This window comes from Erpetoichthys calabaricus, chromosome 16 (assembly GCF_900747795.2).
Source record: "Erpetoichthys calabaricus chromosome 16, fErpCal1.3, whole genome shotgun sequence".
Taxonomy (NCBI): Eukaryota; Metazoa; Chordata; class Cladistia; order Polypteriformes; family Polypteridae; genus Erpetoichthys; species Erpetoichthys calabaricus.
Window position 1 is genome coordinate 73,061,044 of NC_041409.2, and position 18,424 is coordinate 73,079,467.

Here is an 18,424-nt window from a genome sequence, read left to right on the forward strand (position 1 = left end):
TAGCGCTACTTCAAGAGGAGTCGCAGTGCCAGTGAGGAGACATCAAGTCAGGTTCACAAGCGTGGGTTCAATTAACAACGCAAAAAAATTTATTTGAGTAGTGCAGAAACATTTTGTGACGGGTGTAACAAAACGTATTAGTGCCGATGGAGATTATGTTGAAAAACAGAACTTATTTGATTTTACTGATGTTTCTCTTAACACATCAGGCTCAAAAGGTTATATTCATCCCTTGTAAATACTGTAGTTTGAACAATATATATTTTAAGAGCTAAGATTCCAGCTGCTACAAAATATTAACCCAATGGCATGCCCATGTAACCCTTTGGTACTGGCTCCTTGCCCACTTCAGAATAGCAAAGACAATGCAGTTCAGGTTCATTCATCCGTCCATTTTCTTCACACGCTTATCCAGTCCAGGTTGAGGGGAAGTTGGAGCCTCTCCCAGCAATAGCCTGGAACAAGCACGAAACAACTCATTGTCACTATCAAAATAGCAAAGTTTTGACCTTACCATACTTGTGGTATCTCTTTGAATATCTGTCAGTGTAGCTCATTTAGTTTTAAAATGGGGAGTTCACCGTTTGACTCATTAGAACACTTGCCACAGTCTGTGTCTGTTTTATATGATGTCTAATTTTATCTACACACAGAGATATTGTCCTCACAGGTGGCGCAGTGGTAGTGCTGCTGCTTTGCAGTAAGGAGACTGTGGAAGATTGTGGGTTCACTTCCCGGTGTGGATAGCGCTTTGAGTACTGAGAAAAGCGCTATATAAATGTAATGAATTATTATTATTATATTCTTCAATAAGCCTAAACTACACCTCTGCTCCTTACAGAACCCCATTCCAATGCCCACATCCTCCTTACAAACATTATAAACACAGTATACCTCTTCCTTTGTCTGACACAGTTCTTAAGTTAACATTAAAGTGTGGTAGAGGGTAGGTACTTTGTAGATAGGCTATCCTAACTGCTCCTTCCTGTGAAAAATACCAAGCTTGCCAGTTTAGAAATGACAGAAGAAAGTCCATCAAGTTCATCTGGCTACCAGTTGAACAAATGAGCATTGTCACTTCTTCTTGGTGACATAAAACTGGACCTTAAAGTCACTTCTTCTGCTACCAATTGTGCATGTGTTATCACCAGTCCTCCAAGCTGCACTGGGGTTACGGTAGCTGTGAGGTATCATACACAAGACCTTTAATCATGCAGCCCAAGAGAACAAGTCAGTCCTCCTTGACAGTAAAGCACCATGATAAGCAGTAATAAATCGTGCAAAAATTGCAAGCCTTAACACATTTGGTAAAGAGTTTTTATTTTGTTAAACAAAGCAGATGGTGATATCTTTCAGACTGCAGGTGTATTTAGTGCTGTCACACAAGCAGGCAGGTAGGCAGAAATAACTGATCTCCAAACTTTACCCCTGGAGTGTTTTGCATAAAGTGGTCCAATATAAAAGAAATAAATTTGACTTTTGATGGGCCAAGCAAAATTAAAAAAGCACAACATAGCGTTACTTCACTCAGCTCCATGTTGTAACAGGGCAGTTTTGTTCAATACAGCCTTGCAAACTTCTGCCAAGGGGCTATCCCATAGATTTTCTAAGTGCTATTGAAACCAATATGGACAAAAAAAAAAACAGTGTAGACACCACATAAAACAATTATGAGCGACAACAATGATAACCTAGAGGTCAGAGGCCATACACATAAAGATTTTCAAAATTCCTCCAAATTCTGCATGATTTCTAGAATTAGGGGCAGTGTTGAACGGTGCAAGTGTTCTTAAATTCCAGAATACCTGGAAGACTTTATGGGTCCCCAGGCTGGTAGGAGGTACTGTCCACCACATAGCTGAGATGAGGCAGGAGAATCGGCACATTCTTGATTTGATCGAAAATATTTCATTATCAGATCCTTTTTATGGAAATAATTACAGTAACTGCAACAGAGAAGTGCAAGTGAAGGGTAGTGCTGAAGATGGTGAACAAGTGTTTTTGATGAGCCAGACCTTTGGGGTCCATTCCTTCTAAAGGTTTTTTTGGCATCCATTCTACTCTCTTGTCAGTAGCAGAATATATCTGTCTTATAAATACACAGGAACCAGACATATTTTGGATTAAGGCAACAGGCTGGCTAGGTGTTCGTCCAAAGGTAGCATCCCAGCAGCAACTTCCACAAGGCAGAATCCAACCCTGGATGGGATACTAGTCTGTTTCAGGACACACACCTTCTAAGAACAGGACAATGTAGAGCCACCAATTCCTCCTTTGTGATTCTAATTAAACAGAAGTGGACAGTGACAGTTGTGCTTTTTGGATGTCATTATTCCTTCAATATGCGCTTTTTTTTTTTACATATGTACATTCAGCATCACTTACTGACATTACCATGGTGAGTCCACCCCATTCTGTATGGCAAGAGCGTCATAATACAGCAAACCAAGCACAAGATAAAAGGAAGGCAGCATATAATGGAATTACTGCTTTATAAAAGATACAAATAAGTGATCTCATTCCTTAACTCATTGAACAGACTTATCTCACACAACACACCATTATTTTGTGCAGTAGTGGAACAGTGTTGATTTGTGGACACCCCAGTGTGTATATCATTGAGAACCCTAAATCAGACAACAAATAGTACCTTTTAGGACATCCACTCACATAATGAGAAATAGTTCATTTTGTCACCATTTTAAAAAATGCTTAGCTTTTTTTTTTTTTTTTTTTAGCAAATCACCCAGCCATGAATGGTACCCTACTGCATTTTATACATTTTCTGTGAATTATAGCTTCTGAGGACAGCTGCATACTTTTACACTTTGGATAATCTGGCTGCTGAGCACCTTCAGTGTTCGAGGACACAGCACTGAAAGGCCTAGGAGCCACACCAAAGAAAATGTTTAAGCAGCAACACTGATCAGGAATGATGTGGGGCAGCCACTTTCAAATGAAAGCCTTGCACTTACTGTGTATGCGGATTAAGAACATAGACATGTGCCTTTGGAGCTGGAGCTCGCTTCCAGTCAATGTGACAACTGTGAAATAATCTGTAGTGCGGTATAGTAAATGTAATTAAAAAAAGTTTGCTTAAAACATTATTTTTTTTTCACTAGGATGATAAAAATTTACTTTTAAAGGCCTGTTTTAAATATACAAATAAAGTCCTAGATGTCCAGGCTATGCAAGCCTGCAACAGGCAATCAAGCTGACTGGCTATCTAATGCAATCTAATTTTCTTTAATTGGGCATTTTGTTACAGTACATTTTTTAATGTTTAGAAAGGCTACCCCTTTATCCTCAACTTCAGCGGTAAGAGGAAGCGAGTGACATGTAGAAAAAGAACACCAACAAATGAGTGCAGTGACAAATGCACGCTGCAGCAAGTATGCACTGTTGGTAAGCCCATACATTGAGGTTAGTTTTATCCACTTGAAAGATGTATACTAAAATGCTAAGGTCTCTGTGTGTGTGTGTGTGTGTGTGTGTGTGTGTGTCCAGTCCCTATGAGCAGCCTAATTGGTCAGTTTGGCTTTGGTAACACAACTGAAAGACAAGTGCAAGTGTGAGATACACGAGGAGTACTAAAGGCATTGGAAGTACTCTGAAAGTCACCTCAGAAAAGGGAGTAATAAAGTGAAATGGTGACGAGCAAAGACATCTCAAAAATAACAAGAGTGTCTGAGAAGCAGGCTTTACAGGAATCTGCTTGAGAAAGGGTGTTGTGGGCAAGAGAGGTTCAGACACACACAGATACCGAGGAAAGGTGATAAAGGTTGATGTAGGGCAGGAGAGAAATATTTTTTTTAAGAGGTAATTTGGCAAGTTTTTTTTTTTTTTTATATAAAATAAATAGTATGCGATAAAACAATTTTCCTGATATTCTTTCCTGCTTCAGATCACTGGCTTTAAATATATATACCTCAAATGTGTAAAATGCAAAGTATAGAGCCAGCAAGACACGATGATCAACACAGTTCTCTGGGCAATATCTACAAAAGGGTAGGCTTACTTATTATATATGGATGACGAACAAAGCAATATGCAAAGACAATACATAAAATCACACGTCCAGTTTCCTTATGCAACATAATGTGCTTTACGTTGAAAGTATTCACATGTTCTTCAAAAGCAGCAGGAATGTCACCAGATGGCACAAAACTTAAAGCTAATAACACTGTAATGTTCAAAGGAATTCACTGGTAACACTTTAGTTCTATTTCTCATTTACTTTTATATAACAAGCCCTTAAAGGTTTCTTTTCGTCCTCATAACACTAGTAATACATCAGTAGACGGGTTATTAATCTCTGTGCAGTACCAACATTTGATATGATGGTAAAATTATTTATGAATATGACAATTCACCGGTCTTATGCTGAAGTACACAATATCAAGCCACCGCTGACCATTCCAAAGATAATGTAGTAGGCAACACTGCACAGATGAATGACCACTTTACCGATGCTTTGTAAGAGTCATTAACACCAAAAGAAGTCTTTGTTAAGATCTTCTTACATAAAAGTAAATGAGAATAAATGCATTTCTGTAGTACCTAAACTAAAGTTTTACCCATTTATTGTTTATACAAGAGTTAGCTAAATTAAATTCCTGCAGTTTCCTCCACGGCAACTGCCCAAGATAGAAAGAGCAGCCCATTAGCTTCTTGCATTTGTTGCTGCACTGTTTCTTCTGTACTCATTTCTGGCTGTGCTTTTTTGTCAGTATGCCGAGGAGAGGAAGTATTTTGTTAAAATTGGGGGACATTTAAATAACATCAAACCTGCTTCAGCACCTTTCTTCATTACTCTGAAACCGTTATATTTAGATTTCCTACAAGCATTGTAGATATGGGCTCTGGAATTAGTGCAGTCTTTAAGGCCGCCAAGCAGCTGTGCCATCACAAAGTTAAGAGAGTGAGAGGAGGAGGAGGTAGGCACTCAGATATGCTTCCACAGCTTCCTGGTCCATTCCCATTCAATCCCATCCTGTCCTGCAGGTTCCAGCAGTTGACTACGTCAAGCAGTCTTTAGCTACAATGAGTTGTTGTGACAAAAGAGAAGCTATTCCATGTCATCCTCTCATATCACTCCATCTCCTTCACAGGTGACATCTCACTTCATTTGACACACCAGTGATTTGGTCCAGAACCATCAAGTACATTCATTACACAAAAGTTGGGGAAATTCCTGGTTTACGTTGCAAATGACATAGTTAATATGGATAAACTCCTGCTTGAAGTTTTTGTCTCACTCAGCTATTGCCTCTCATTACATCACCCCTTTGTTCTCCGGCTTAAGAGTTCTGGCTGCTAATTGGGGCAGTGGGAGTGATGAGAATTTATCCATTAATCAATGTGTCCCTTTGTCCATCCTCAACACGGCTTAAATGGCATACCTCAAATTTCATTTTTTTTTTTTTTTCTCTGCATTAATATTTCTTTTTTAATCTTGGGGCATTATATACCACAGTAGCGCCCCTTGGTGATCGCCTATAGCACCTGTGTCAAGGACTGGTCCCATTTCTTGTTAACAGCATAGACTGACTCACCAAGGAGTAGGCAGTAGAATCAGAAGAGGGTCTTGAGAGTTGGGGGAGGGTGTTGCATTCCAGAATGTCTTTATCCACCCCCTCTATCACATTTTGGTGAAGACAGTTCATTTTACTACAGGCAGCTTTACACATCTGGCAGCTTCAAGCAAGTTTTTAAAAAAAATATACTGTTTTCAGGAGAACAAATAAAGTGCATCTTTGGATCAGCTGCCTGCAGATAAATAATGAGCAGTGCCACATTTTAGCTCACATCGCAGCTCTAGGCCTGTTGAAACGTTGTACGGTTCTTTTCATATTAGCAAATAGGCAGTGAAACAAACCGAAGGATACAGAAACCCTTCAGTTAAAAAGTAGTGCACACCTCCTCATCCTCCTGTACCATCATTTGTTCTGAAGAAGCCCTTTGCACATTCCCAAGTTTTACATGGCACAACCTGACATGGTGCAGACAGAGTATGAATGGACTAGACTTGTCAGTGTGCTTAGAACTGCTCAAAGTGAGGGGCTCAGGGCACTGGTAGTGAAGGGTGAAGAAAAACCGTGGCAGGTGAGGCAGCAGGAGGGGAGGTTATTTAGGTTAAGGGTGGGTGTGCCTCGCAGGGCACTACGAACGGGAGAAGTGGTACGGCATAGCAGCGATGGGTGATGGACTCAAGTCCCTCACAATCTTGTTCAGACTGGCAATCTTCTCCTCCAGGAGGTAGTTCTTTTTTTCGGTGACTTTTTGTCGCTGTTCTGTCATTTCTAAGGCTTTCAGCAGTTGAGAGTTTTCCACATACAAATCCTTGATCATTTCATCAGCCTTCACATTCTTCTGAAGCTGATGGCAAGAAAAGTTGAGAGCAGTTCAGCATCCCATCTAGCTTGAAGATGCAACACAAATACAACAGTCTCTAAGCTGCTTAGCGTTAAAAGGTAAAAAACAGTTGTGCTTGTCTCGGCTGGGGTTTATACCACTGCCAACAGGGCATTATAGAGTCATAATTATAAAATGTCATGTGGAATGACTTTTACTAAAATGTTAGTGCTGTAAATTAATATTATAATTTAGCTGTTTGGTCTAGCATAAATAATTCACTGAATGTAGATGTACTGTAAACCACAATCTAATGTTGATGCTGGTATGTGCTTACAGTCCTGTGGCTCTATTCAAATTTACTCATGCAGTCTAAAATACCGTAACTGTCATGAATGAAACCATGTTGTCTTGTGTCGCTGTTGTAATCCAGTCTGGCACTCATGAACCACAATTATACCACTACGATAAAACACCTATACCACGGGCACTGCGTTTGAGTCCTGGAGGTCCGCATTGGGTGCAGGTTTTCATTCCAACCAGTTTCATAATCAAAAGCCAGGCCTAGCCAATAGTGAAACTTGGAAAAATGAAAGAACTAACAAACCATATAATTAAATACCAAGACGACTCTTTATCACACTATAGATTTTTTTTTTTCTGAGAACATTTATTCATATGTTTTATGGTCCAGAATATATCTGAACCTGTTGGTTCTTCCTTTCCTTATATTAACATAGATTAATGTACAGGGGGTTAAATGGAAGCACTGAAGCTGGAGGGATAGTGGGGATGCCTTTGTCATTACTAACTGATGGCTGGTTAAGAAAACAGACAGCAATTAATACCTAAAGGCAGCTGTTTAAAACTAAAACAGTCAATTAAGGGTTCTGAATTATAACAAACAACTAAACTAAGCCCAAAAAATATGTTGCTTTAGTAGTAAATAAATGGATTCTAATTAAAATTTGGTTAAAGCAAAAACCTGCAACCAATGCAGATTTCCAGGACCAGAGTTGAGTACCCCTGACCTATACAATCTGCTACTATGATTTTTCATATCTACTTAGGAACTAAAATGATAGTGAAGTGTTGTGGGCTTGGTTGTGCCACTATTACACTTTTCCCATGGAGCCTGGCACTGCAGTAATTATGGGTAAATAACTGTAATTCATCCAGAGTAGTCTTGTGTCATTTATACTACAGTAATTGTATGTTGGTAGAGTCTGGCATCATGGTTAACTTGAATAAATGGATTATCTTACAATATAGTCTGCTTTACCATATACAGTAGCTTAGAACCATAATTAGAACATATACATGCAGTGTGAAGTCCTTAGTTAACAAGGAGTCCTGGATAGTGGTTAAAACACAGCATGGCTCACCTGGTCCTTGAGCTGGTTGACCTTCTCCTGAAGAAGCAGTTTCACATTGTGCAGATTCTGTTCAACACTCCTCATCCGCTCTTCCATTCTGAGCAGCATGGCATCCCGGCTCTCCTGAAACAGGCATAGCGGACACCTTTGAAGATGCATCAAACCAGCCCATTGATCTTTCTCTTGCAAACGTCAAATATGTGCATATTGGGTCTGATTTATATGATAGATCTTTCTCCTGCACCATTCCAATGGTGGCACTCCAAAGTGCTATTCAGCCAGGGGCACAAGGAGAAGTGAACAGGCCAAAGCAGCCCACTAGTGCACACTCTACTGTACATTTATAGACAGGGCCAAATACTGAAAGCTCAGGCTTTCATTCGGTTAAAGCAGGATACACTCCTCTGCCAGAGAACAAGTCACAAGTTCTTGACATTGTAATCGGGAAGAGAGTTTGTTTTTCCAATGATTATCATCTACAGTTGGCATCGTTTGCTCTCACTAGATCACTCCAAATATTCAATTTCTGTTCATGGATTTTTCTTCCTCAGGCAGCAGTTGACGCCCTATCAGCATTAATTTTTTTTTTTAGCTTTTAGTTTATAATACAAAAGTTTATATAACATAATTTGTGCCAAACAACGATGCCAGATGTCAATTTAGCTAAGGAAGGGACTGTTTCTCCCCATGTGGCACATACAGAGATGCAGTACCACTGCAGACTAGCATGGGAGACTAAAACCACAATGCATTTAATCCTGCAATTAAGCCATCACATGCCAACACCCTACACGGGAGAATTTAAGACCAACAAAATGGAGTGTTGGAGTGACAGCAGCAGTAACAGTTGAACAGCTCATACCATGTACTGCCAGATTGTCTTCATTGAAATATACCATTTCACTTGTCTTTAAGCTCCATAAATCATACTCAATAGTATTTAAGATAAAATGATAATGTTACCACATAGATTTTATCTTAAGCAAGAGTCATGAGTAATTTAGTCCTGGATTTAAGCCCATTCAAAGAGCCTTAACTCAAATTGCTACTACTACTACTACTACTACATGTTACATTATTACGACTACAGAGGACCCATGCTGCAGATCTTCTTAGAAGTCCCAGAATAAAAAAAAGTCCCCATAGCACCCTGAAGCTCTGTATTGACTTATACATCACCATGTCACAGAGGCTCCATCAGTGTCAGCATTTAAATCAAGGGCCAGGATCCATTTTAGTATAACATGCTGTTGCTAGAGCTGCTCTGGAGGCTGTTTAGTTCCACTTTCCATCTCCTCTTATTGCCTGTACTAACATCTGGTGTCAATTTTGATCAAGATACTTTATCTGGCATTAGAGTGGGACAAAAGAACAGACCTCAAAACATCAATAGTTACCTGCTCTATGGTGCGCCATAGCGGAGTCCAGTGGTGACCTGGCCAGTTTAGCTGGACAAGGGAAGGTGAAATCTAACCTGAAAGGAGTTTTGCTTCTTTTCTCCACTGCTGGGTAGTCTTGGTGTCGTGTATTCCTCATGTTCTTTTTTATTACTAAAATTATGGTGCATTAAAGACCTATTTTAAAAGGTCTGTGGGTGTTATGTATATATTTGTCTAATTACTACATAGTGTGCATTTAGCGTTGCATGCACTTTCATGTTTTGTTTTATCAAGGTTAAAACGGAGTGCTGCGCTCCGGGCTTGTAAATCAATGTGCACTATAAAAAATTAAATTCAGGGGAGAAGCTGCGCACATTAACCACTATAAACAAACATGAAATTACTTGAAAAGAAAAGCCTAACATGGTGACATGGGCCTTTATTACAGTGTAAGCTACAAGTATAAGATCACCAACTTCTCCAGTAAAATTCTGAAAGGCACACATTCTATTTTATCTTCCACGCTGCATACTTCTACGGATGTGTTGATTTTACTGTTTACTAAAATTATCCAAAAAATAGTTCTAGAATTTGTGTGTTTTACTTCTGACAAAATTTTTTTGCAAAATGATCAAAACCTGAACTTTAATGTTGGCTTGCACAGCAAATGTGATGACAAATGCTCGTTTTTTTTAAAGTACATTCAATATTAAGACTCTCCATATAGTTCCTAAAAAATTTATAATTCACTGTTCTGTATTTAAAGAACTATTATTCTGATCTTAGAATTTTGCAGCTGTTACAAGACCCCATACACAATATGTGGCATTTTTTATATTGTTTCTTTTCAATTGTTTTGTAAGGCTTTCTTACAGTGAAAACCATCAAACTATAATATATAAAACAAGTGCAAAAATATATAAAAGCAGGCAGCAAAGGGAAAATATTGACAAATATCTCGTATACGGCTTATTGATATCAAATATTAGGAGGAAAAAGAATCAAGAGCTGTACGTGTGTGTGGACTGGGTATTGTATGGCAAATATTTGACAGCTAATCTCACCATTTACATTTTACTAAAAATTAACAAGAGCTTTTTGGGTTAAATGCCATACTTTTAGATTGTGTGGGCATATTATAAAGCATTTAAAAGTCAGACAGAAGTGAAACACCTGGTTTTAGTCTTCTCCTACACACACCTAATTAATGCTGTATGGTCTGCCATTTGTCTTAACCGGTTTAGTTTTAAGGTTGTGAGAAGCCACAGCCTGTTTCCGCATCTACGTACCTAGCAGCAGTTTCAAGTCGGAAACTTACTCTGGACAGTCCATCACAGGGTACACTCTCACATACACCCCATAAGCAAAATTCACAGGCGTAAGTCAACCTAACACACGTCTTTGGTGTTGGCGTAATCGGAGGCATCTGAGAGAAATGTAAAAACCCTCAGACTTCTACGCAGACAAAAACAAATCTTTTCTACAGATTCTGACCCTCTATATCTAAGAGAACAAAAAATATTACCATTTTTAAACCACATGATTCATGGCAACACAACACACTCTGTAAACTGGAGCTCCCATCCACACCTCTACTCGCAATGCACAGAGCCATACACAAAGTCAGCTGTTCTATTGCTTTATTGCTCTTCACAATAAAAAAAAATCCTTGTTTTCACAGTAACATGATGCAAAAAAGAAATATGGTGAGAAAGAAAATAAATTACAATTAAATAAAGTTAAAATATGGGAACAAAATCACATTTTACAGTAATAAATAACAAATAAACATAGTTTAGAGTTTAAAAAAAAGAAAACACACAAATATACAATCCACAGCACTTTACATCAACATACAACAGCACTACACATGAGAGCACATCTAAATACAGACAAACACGGAGAGTAAGAACGACAAAAAGAAGCTTTGTAGATGCAGCCCTCCTTTGAGTGATTCTGCGCATGCTAGTGCAGATCATACGGGCATTTCCCCTCAGCCTGGAGGATGTGGACAAAACTCTGCCTATGCTTACAAGGATCGATCAAAGGTCTCCGTCACATTCTCATTGGAAAAGTAAGGGAAAGGGCTCTCTAATAAATATTTTTAAAATAGATAAATGAGACCATATACTAAACTGATTTACTACTTATGTGTTATAAGCTGAAGGTGTCTATTTCCAACCTACCCTGTGTTACACTTAAGGACAATGTAAAGAACTCTGGTGAAAGATCTACTTTCATTACTATAATCAGCATCATCACACTTGAGGGGGAATATAAAGGTTACCAATCAAAATGCTGCTTTTCAGTTTTTACAAGCCAGTCTCAAGATGACCTATCAAAATATTTTTTACTATTGTTATTTGGAACAGGCTAACATTAAAATATTTGCTTATGTTGTAATATAGTAGATTATGAACTGCCAATATACTTGTTCACATTCTCAAAGAATTAGAAACAATGAGAAGCAAAGATGTGACAGTCTTTTACTCTTCACTTCAAATGTAGCCATTGAAACAGCCAATTATTCATATTCTAAAAAGGACAAGGGAAGACAAAAATTCTGTTTTGTACCAAAACATGCCTGAATTCAGAGCAGAAATTAGTCAAGTGAAGGTGGTGACCGCCACACTCAAAAGGTTAGCTTTCAGCTCATAGCTGGTAAGGCTGCAGTGGAAGCAGCAGTGGCATGCTCCTCTTCACTTTGCACTGCCTATCAGTGAGAGAACAACAAAGTTCAGCAGGAAGTGCCTCATAGTGTTGCCAGTGCCACCCGGTGGCCAAACACAGTAGTACCACAAAGGGATTTTTTTTTTTTTTTTTACCTGAAGCTCAACTCCAGTCATATCAAGTCAAACAAAAATAAATAAGGTCTCCATAAACTGTACATCAGTTAACAAACTTACTTCTGCTTTAAAAACTTCTGGCTTCTATATATACACATACACTTTTGTACACATTAAATAGTTTTATAAAAATACTGGATACAAGCCCTCATTTTTTGTATATTATAGAAGCCCACACATGCACATTCATGTGTGATGCTAGCACTCTCCGATTACAAGGACACAGTGTTTTTTTACTTAGTGCAATATACTGTTAAATAATAATGTCAAACAGTCAAAACAAAACATTCACTTTTAACAGAAAACCAAAAATGACAGGACAGTAAGAAACTTAATATAAAATCACAAGATCTGGGGCAGAATCGAAGGTTACATGAGAATGTATCATGGTTTGTTCTCGGAAAGCTGTACTATCTGAAGGGCCTGTTATTATTCTCTGAAAACCCTAAACCAGCATCCCAGCACATCTCTAGGTACGGAGTTGCCGATACCCTGAAATAATGACTCTTCGGATCTGGCCAAATCTAAATTGGGGTAAGAAGAGATCTATTACTTTGTAGACCTTCTGGCTTCTATCCATACATTTATTTGTTAAAAAGGGGAGGAGTCTAAAGACATGAAAAGGTACCAAAATGTTGAAACAAGATTCAGTGCCTTAATCACAAGGGCTGTTTGCAAGGCTTGGACACAGGGAGTGGGCCACTGACTTTATAAACTACATCAACCTGAGAAATATTATCCATGTTTTTAAGTACACTGCATTTATCTAACAAGTGGTTTTGACCCTTTAGTATCAAACCACGTCATGTCAAGTACTCAGCTAACAGATAATACATTACAATTTAACTTTGTAATAGGACATACAAACGAAGACTGTCAAAATTAAGTCAATAAATAAAAGACAAAATAATATTTAGATGCAAGCAAGACATGGTACAGAATAACCCATATGTGGTAGTTTTTCAGCTTTTAAGAGTGAAAATTATGCTGCTGTTTTATGTCTTACAGGAGAGAAAAACAGTAAATGCCTTTGAGACTTGTTAAAGTGAAACCAAAGTGCAAAATACCACTAAGGCCCCAAAGGTGGACAAAGAGATGAGCTGCCACTGCTAATAAGTTTTTGGGGGGCTCTCACAGGCTAACAAAAGCAGAATCCACAGATATTTAAAAATCATATTGGGGTCATACCAGTCCTACCTCTGCTGGCTCCTGCTTTAACGTGACAAGTTTACCCTAGCGAAGTTAACATTGATTTATTTTTCCAGCCCCACCACTGCGTTAAAGCACTATGCTTTGCATAGTGTTGAGAACTAGATTCATTATTTACTCAAGGAGAAAAACAAAAAAGTGAACTTTGTTTAAAAACAAATAATTAATACGGTCTCATTTCAAATAACGGCCAGTTTAGCTGTTTATCAATTACAAATGGCTCCAGAAGTTAAAACACATTCCAGATTTCTGTATGATCTTACATGCATTTACCAAAGAATCTTGTGGGTGAAAAAAAAAATTAAGATTTTCCCAGTCATGCAGTCTGTTCTGGCCGATCCCAGTCCAGGAGGCCCGTTGCAGCTCTCAACACAGCATGCTTCTCAACCTTCATCTAACTGGAGAGTCTGCAGTATCCAGGTTAGCTTCAGTCTGAACAGATGATTAAAAGCAGCAAGGTGCTGGTATGTGTGTGGTGTGGGGGAGCGGGAGAGTTTTCTTAACATTGCCGTGCCTTCACAGTCCACCAATCCTTCGGTATGTGTCTGTGTGCAGTGCTCGCTGCTCCGGAAGAGCCCCCTGGAGAGACAAGGCAAGCACACTTCACCCTGACGCACATTTCGACAGATTCAGACCACCCAGCAGCACACCCCAACTGGATCCCTTATTCCCTCCCTCCGATTCCAAACACCTACAGCCCCTTCATGTTCTTATTACTGTAATATGGAATAATTTCACAAGCCCCATACTCAAGTCTCATGCTCATATAAAGTCAAATAACCCCGATTTGGAAATTATTATGTCAAGGTACAATCAACTTTTACAGATATTCATAGTACTACATACTGAATACAAACATAAGGATGGCCAATGATATAGCAAAAGCAAATGACGGCAAAAGACATTGTACTTCTCTATTTATGAGCCTCTCAGACTCGATATTCTTGGTTCATAGAAAACTGAGACATGTGGGTCTCAGGTCCAACTCACTTGAATGTTATAATAACAATCTTTCTACAAATAAAATACTGCAGAAGTGCAAATGTTGACAGAATGGGTGTATTTTTCTTAGTATCATTGTTGTCTGTTCTTTCTGAAGCACAAACTCTAAACCTGTAAAGCTTGCTTGGACTGCATGTGTCTACTTGAATAATGACTGACACAATGGCACTTTCATTATCTCCCATGTGCATTCACAATTTTATATTTCATCTTGAAGCCATGATATCTGCAGACTCCTCATACTACTTTTTCATTTACAGTGTAGTCCACCAAGTGAACACTACACAATCCTAAAAAATTAAAGGTGGTTTAACAGTTATCATCTGTATTGTAATGAATCACTTCATGCCCATGACATCATTTTGGCAAATCAGCTTTAAACTACTTTTCTGCTTGGTAATGGACTTTGTTACAAACTCAGTTACACTTTATTGTTTCAGAAAATTTCCAAACAAGACAATTTTGGTTCAATGTACAGTATCTATCTATCTATCTATCTATCTATTAAAATTAAAAAAAAAAAAATCTCTATCTATTCTGCATTGACAGACTTAATGGAACCCCCCCCCCCCCATTTGTCATTGATAACCAAGACAACAGCCTTTCTTGTAATAATTACAAAATTTTATACTTATAACAAAAATGTAAGTATAAATGAAGAGATGTGTGATGATGGGGGAGTTATTAGGAAGTGTATAGGAACTTTTTTCAAGCATTTATATATCTACCTTTCTGTGTATAAAGAAGTTTGATACATGTATTGTCATATATTTTGCTATTTTAGAACAAAGGATTTCCTTTAACCTTGCCTAAAAATAAAACGGGTCGGTGCTGACCCTAACACAAGAGGAAGGTTAACCTTGCCTAAAAAAACATGGTGAAAGTTTGACCATGTGATAAGTTATACACTAAGTTTCTAAATTTCCTAGTAATTTACTGCTTGTTAACTGGCATTCTTTTCTGTGTCTATATGAGCATAACGAGGTCTTTGTCTAGTCAAGTAGAACAGCATTTACATGACACTCTCCAGTAGATCTACCAAGTATATTTTGTGTATATACATACAGTATACATACATACACACACACCTACAGAGGGGCAAAAAAGTATTTAGTCAGCCACCAATTGTGCAAGTTCTCCCACTTAAAAAGATGAGAGAGGCCTGTAGTTTTCATCATAGGTATACCTCAACTATGAGAGACAAAATGAGAAAAAAAAACCAGAAAATCACATTGTCTGATTTTTGAAGAATTTATTTGCAAATTATGGTGGAAAAAAAGTATTTGGTCAATAACAAAAGTTCATCTCAATACTTTGTTATATCCCCTTTGTTGGCAATGACAGAGGTCAAACGTTTTCTGTAAGTCTTCACAAGGTTTTCACACACTGTTGCTGGTATTTTGGCCCATTCCTCCATGCAGATCTCCTCTAGAGCAGTGATGTTTTGGGGCTGTCGCTGGGCAACACGGACTTTCAACTCCCTCCAAAGATTTTCTATGGGGTTGAGATCTGGAGACTGGCTAGGCCACTCCAGGACCTTGAAATGCTTCTTACGAAGCCACTCCTTCATTGCCCGGTGGTGTGTTTGGGATCATTGTCATGCTGAAAGACTCAGCCACATTTCATCTTCAATGCCCTTGCTGATGGAAGGAGGTTTTCACTCAAAATCTGATGATACATGGCCCCATTCATTCTTTCCTTTACATGGATCAGTCGTCCTGGTCCCTTTGCAGAAAAACAGCCCCAAAGCATGATGTTTCCACTCCCATGCTTTACAGTAGGTATGGTGTTCTTTGGATGCAACTCAGCGTTCTTTCTCCTCCAAACACGACGTTCTAATTTTGGTTTCATGTGACCATATGACATTCTCCCAATCCTCTTCTAGATCATCCAAATGCTCTCTAGCAAACTTCAGATGGGCCTGCACATGTACTGGCTTAAGCAGGAGGACACGTCTGGCATTGCAGGATTTGAGTCCCTGGCAGCGTAGTGTGTTACCTATGTTATTTTGTTCCCAGCTCTCTGCAGGTCATTCACTAGGTCCCCCCGTGTGGTTCTGGGATTTTTGCTCACCGTTCTTGTGATCATTTTGACCCCACGGGGTGAGATCTTGCGTGGAGCCCCAGATCGAGGGAGATTATCAGTGGTCTTGTATGTCTTCCATTTTCTAATAATTGCACCCACAGCTGATATCTTCACACCAAGCTGCTTACCTATTGCAGATTCAGTCTTCCCAGCCTGGTGCAGGTCTACAATTTTGTTTCTGGTGTCATTTGACAGCTCTTTGGTCTTGGCCATAGTGGAGTTTGGAGTGTGACTGTTTGAGGTTGTGGACAGGTGTCTTTTATATTGATAACAAGTTCAAACAGGTGCCATTAATACAGGTAACGAGTGGAGGACAGAGGAGCCTCTTACAGAAGAAGTTACAGGTCTGTGAGAGCCAGAAATCTTGCTTGTTTGTAGGTGACCAAATACTTATTTTCCACCATAATTTGCAAATAAATTCTTTAAAAATCAGACAATGTGATTTTCTGGATTTTTTTTCTCATTTTGTCTCTCCTAGTTGAGGTATACCTATGATGAAAATTACAGGCCTCTCTCATCTTTTTAAGTGGGAGAACTTGCACAATTGGTGGCTGACTAAATACTTTTTTGCCCCACTGTATATACATACATACATATATATATACACACACACAGTGGTAGATGGCGTACATGGGTGGGTGTCTCAGCCGGGATGGGGCAAGATTCCCTAACTGAACAAGAGGCCAGCCCATCAGAAGCCCAAGAAGAAAAGTGAGAAACATCCTACATTGGCCAGGAGGCAGGCAGCATATGGCCTTGCAGAACTGGGTTCACTGGCATCCTGGCTGGGATGGACAAGTTCTTTACCCAACCGGGAAGCCAGTATAATGGAGAGACAGGGGGAGAGGCAATCGGCTCAGACTATCTGCTCCCCCACTATGTTAGATCTCAACATTCCTGGGCTTCAGCTCCCATAACAGACACCCACTGGGTATGCTGGAGAACTATATAGTGCCATGGAGTAGCCCTGTTGGGTTCTGTGGCAGCCACCAATAGGGTGTTACAGGGATTCATGGTCCCTATTCTCTGAGAGTTCCACTTGACCCGGAAGTGTTTCAAATGTCCTGGGTCCGGTTTAAAAAAAAGAGCCACTCTGCCTTACCCAGGAAGTCAGCATTGGGAGGCCGAAGACAAAGCTCACTGGAAGAGTGGAAGGAGAGGGAAAGACCTTGGAATATCGGAGCTTGTGGTACTTTGAGGTTTTCTGTAAATGAAGATAAATCAACAGATTGTGTCGAATGTGAGTGTAGGATTTGGGGCTTGGTGTCATACTCTACTGGTTACAACGCACGTCGTACTACACATACACCCCCAAACCCTTTGCTGAGTGACTTTGGAACACTTATTTAAAAAGAAATCCATGAAAGAAGTCAGCCACAATTTCCAGTGTCATAGACAAAGACCTCTTCTAAATGCCATATGTTGACATAAGCAACTAAACCATCAACAAGATTGCCAACATGGCTTCAATCAGTTCTGGATCATCTGATAATGAGCTATTTAGACAGATTTCAGAGCTATTTACCATGTTAAATACAGGAAAGATAAAGAGATATTTCAATGAAATGAGTGTGTAGCCCAAGTATTGTCTCTCAAGGAGCATATGACCCAAGATTTTAAAAACTGAGATCATGAAGAAAAGAACTGGACAGATTCCCTACTAGTGGAAGCAGACACCCATGATTAAAACACCAGAAACCATTTATTAGACAGACAGGAAAGAGGATGTATCTAGTTAAAAAGATTAAATTTAGTATTAAGATAGCCACAATACGTACACACACTGTTCTTGGCTGAAGATTGTTTTTGTTACAAAGCAGCACCATGTGCAGACTGGAAAGAAATTTTGGTGTACTGGTCTCAGGATGACCTTTAGCCCCCTTTAAAACAGAGATTTGCTTGTTTTTGATTTGACCAACCTATAGTCTACTAACCTCCTGACCATCAGTCCCAGATAAGGGATAATTATGGCTTTTAAAGAGTTACAGCTAAAGAGTGACTCTGTTATAGCCATGCTCTTGTACAGTGCTCTACATGAGTTTAAATATCTATGGGCCTCTTCCAAATCACCAGGCAAATGGCCAGAGGGCAATCTGAGGATGAGTGGTGTATGAACAAAATTTCTCACTAGCTCTCCAACAAGTAGACCTTTACTGAGCTCATGAGGTCATGT

The 18,424-nt window shown here is 39.1% G+C and overlaps 1 protein-coding gene across 7 annotated transcripts in view; it reads right to left on the minus strand.

The window, feature by feature from the left end:
• Positions 1 to 1,307: 1,307 nt before the first annotated feature.
• The window catches only part of nin (ninein (GSK3B interacting protein)), a 92,424-nt gene continuing 75,307 nt past the window's right edge, over positions 1,308 to 18,424 (minus strand). For 6 of the 7 annotated variants that reach the window (XM_028822062.2, XM_028822060.2, XM_028822064.2 and 3 more), the window contains 2 exons: positions 7,740 to 7,853; positions 1,308 to 6,378 (listed from right to left, as the gene is read on the minus strand). In XM_028822062.2, the coding sequence (XP_028677895.2) occupies positions 6,163 to 6,378; positions 7,740 to 7,853 (330 nt within the window). In that variant the 3' untranslated portion in view covers positions 1,308 to 6,162. Of the gene's footprint in view, positions 6,379 to 7,739; positions 7,854 to 10,732; positions 13,744 to 18,424 lie in introns of those variants that run through there. The other variant, XM_028822063.2, reaches the window with a different exon arrangement.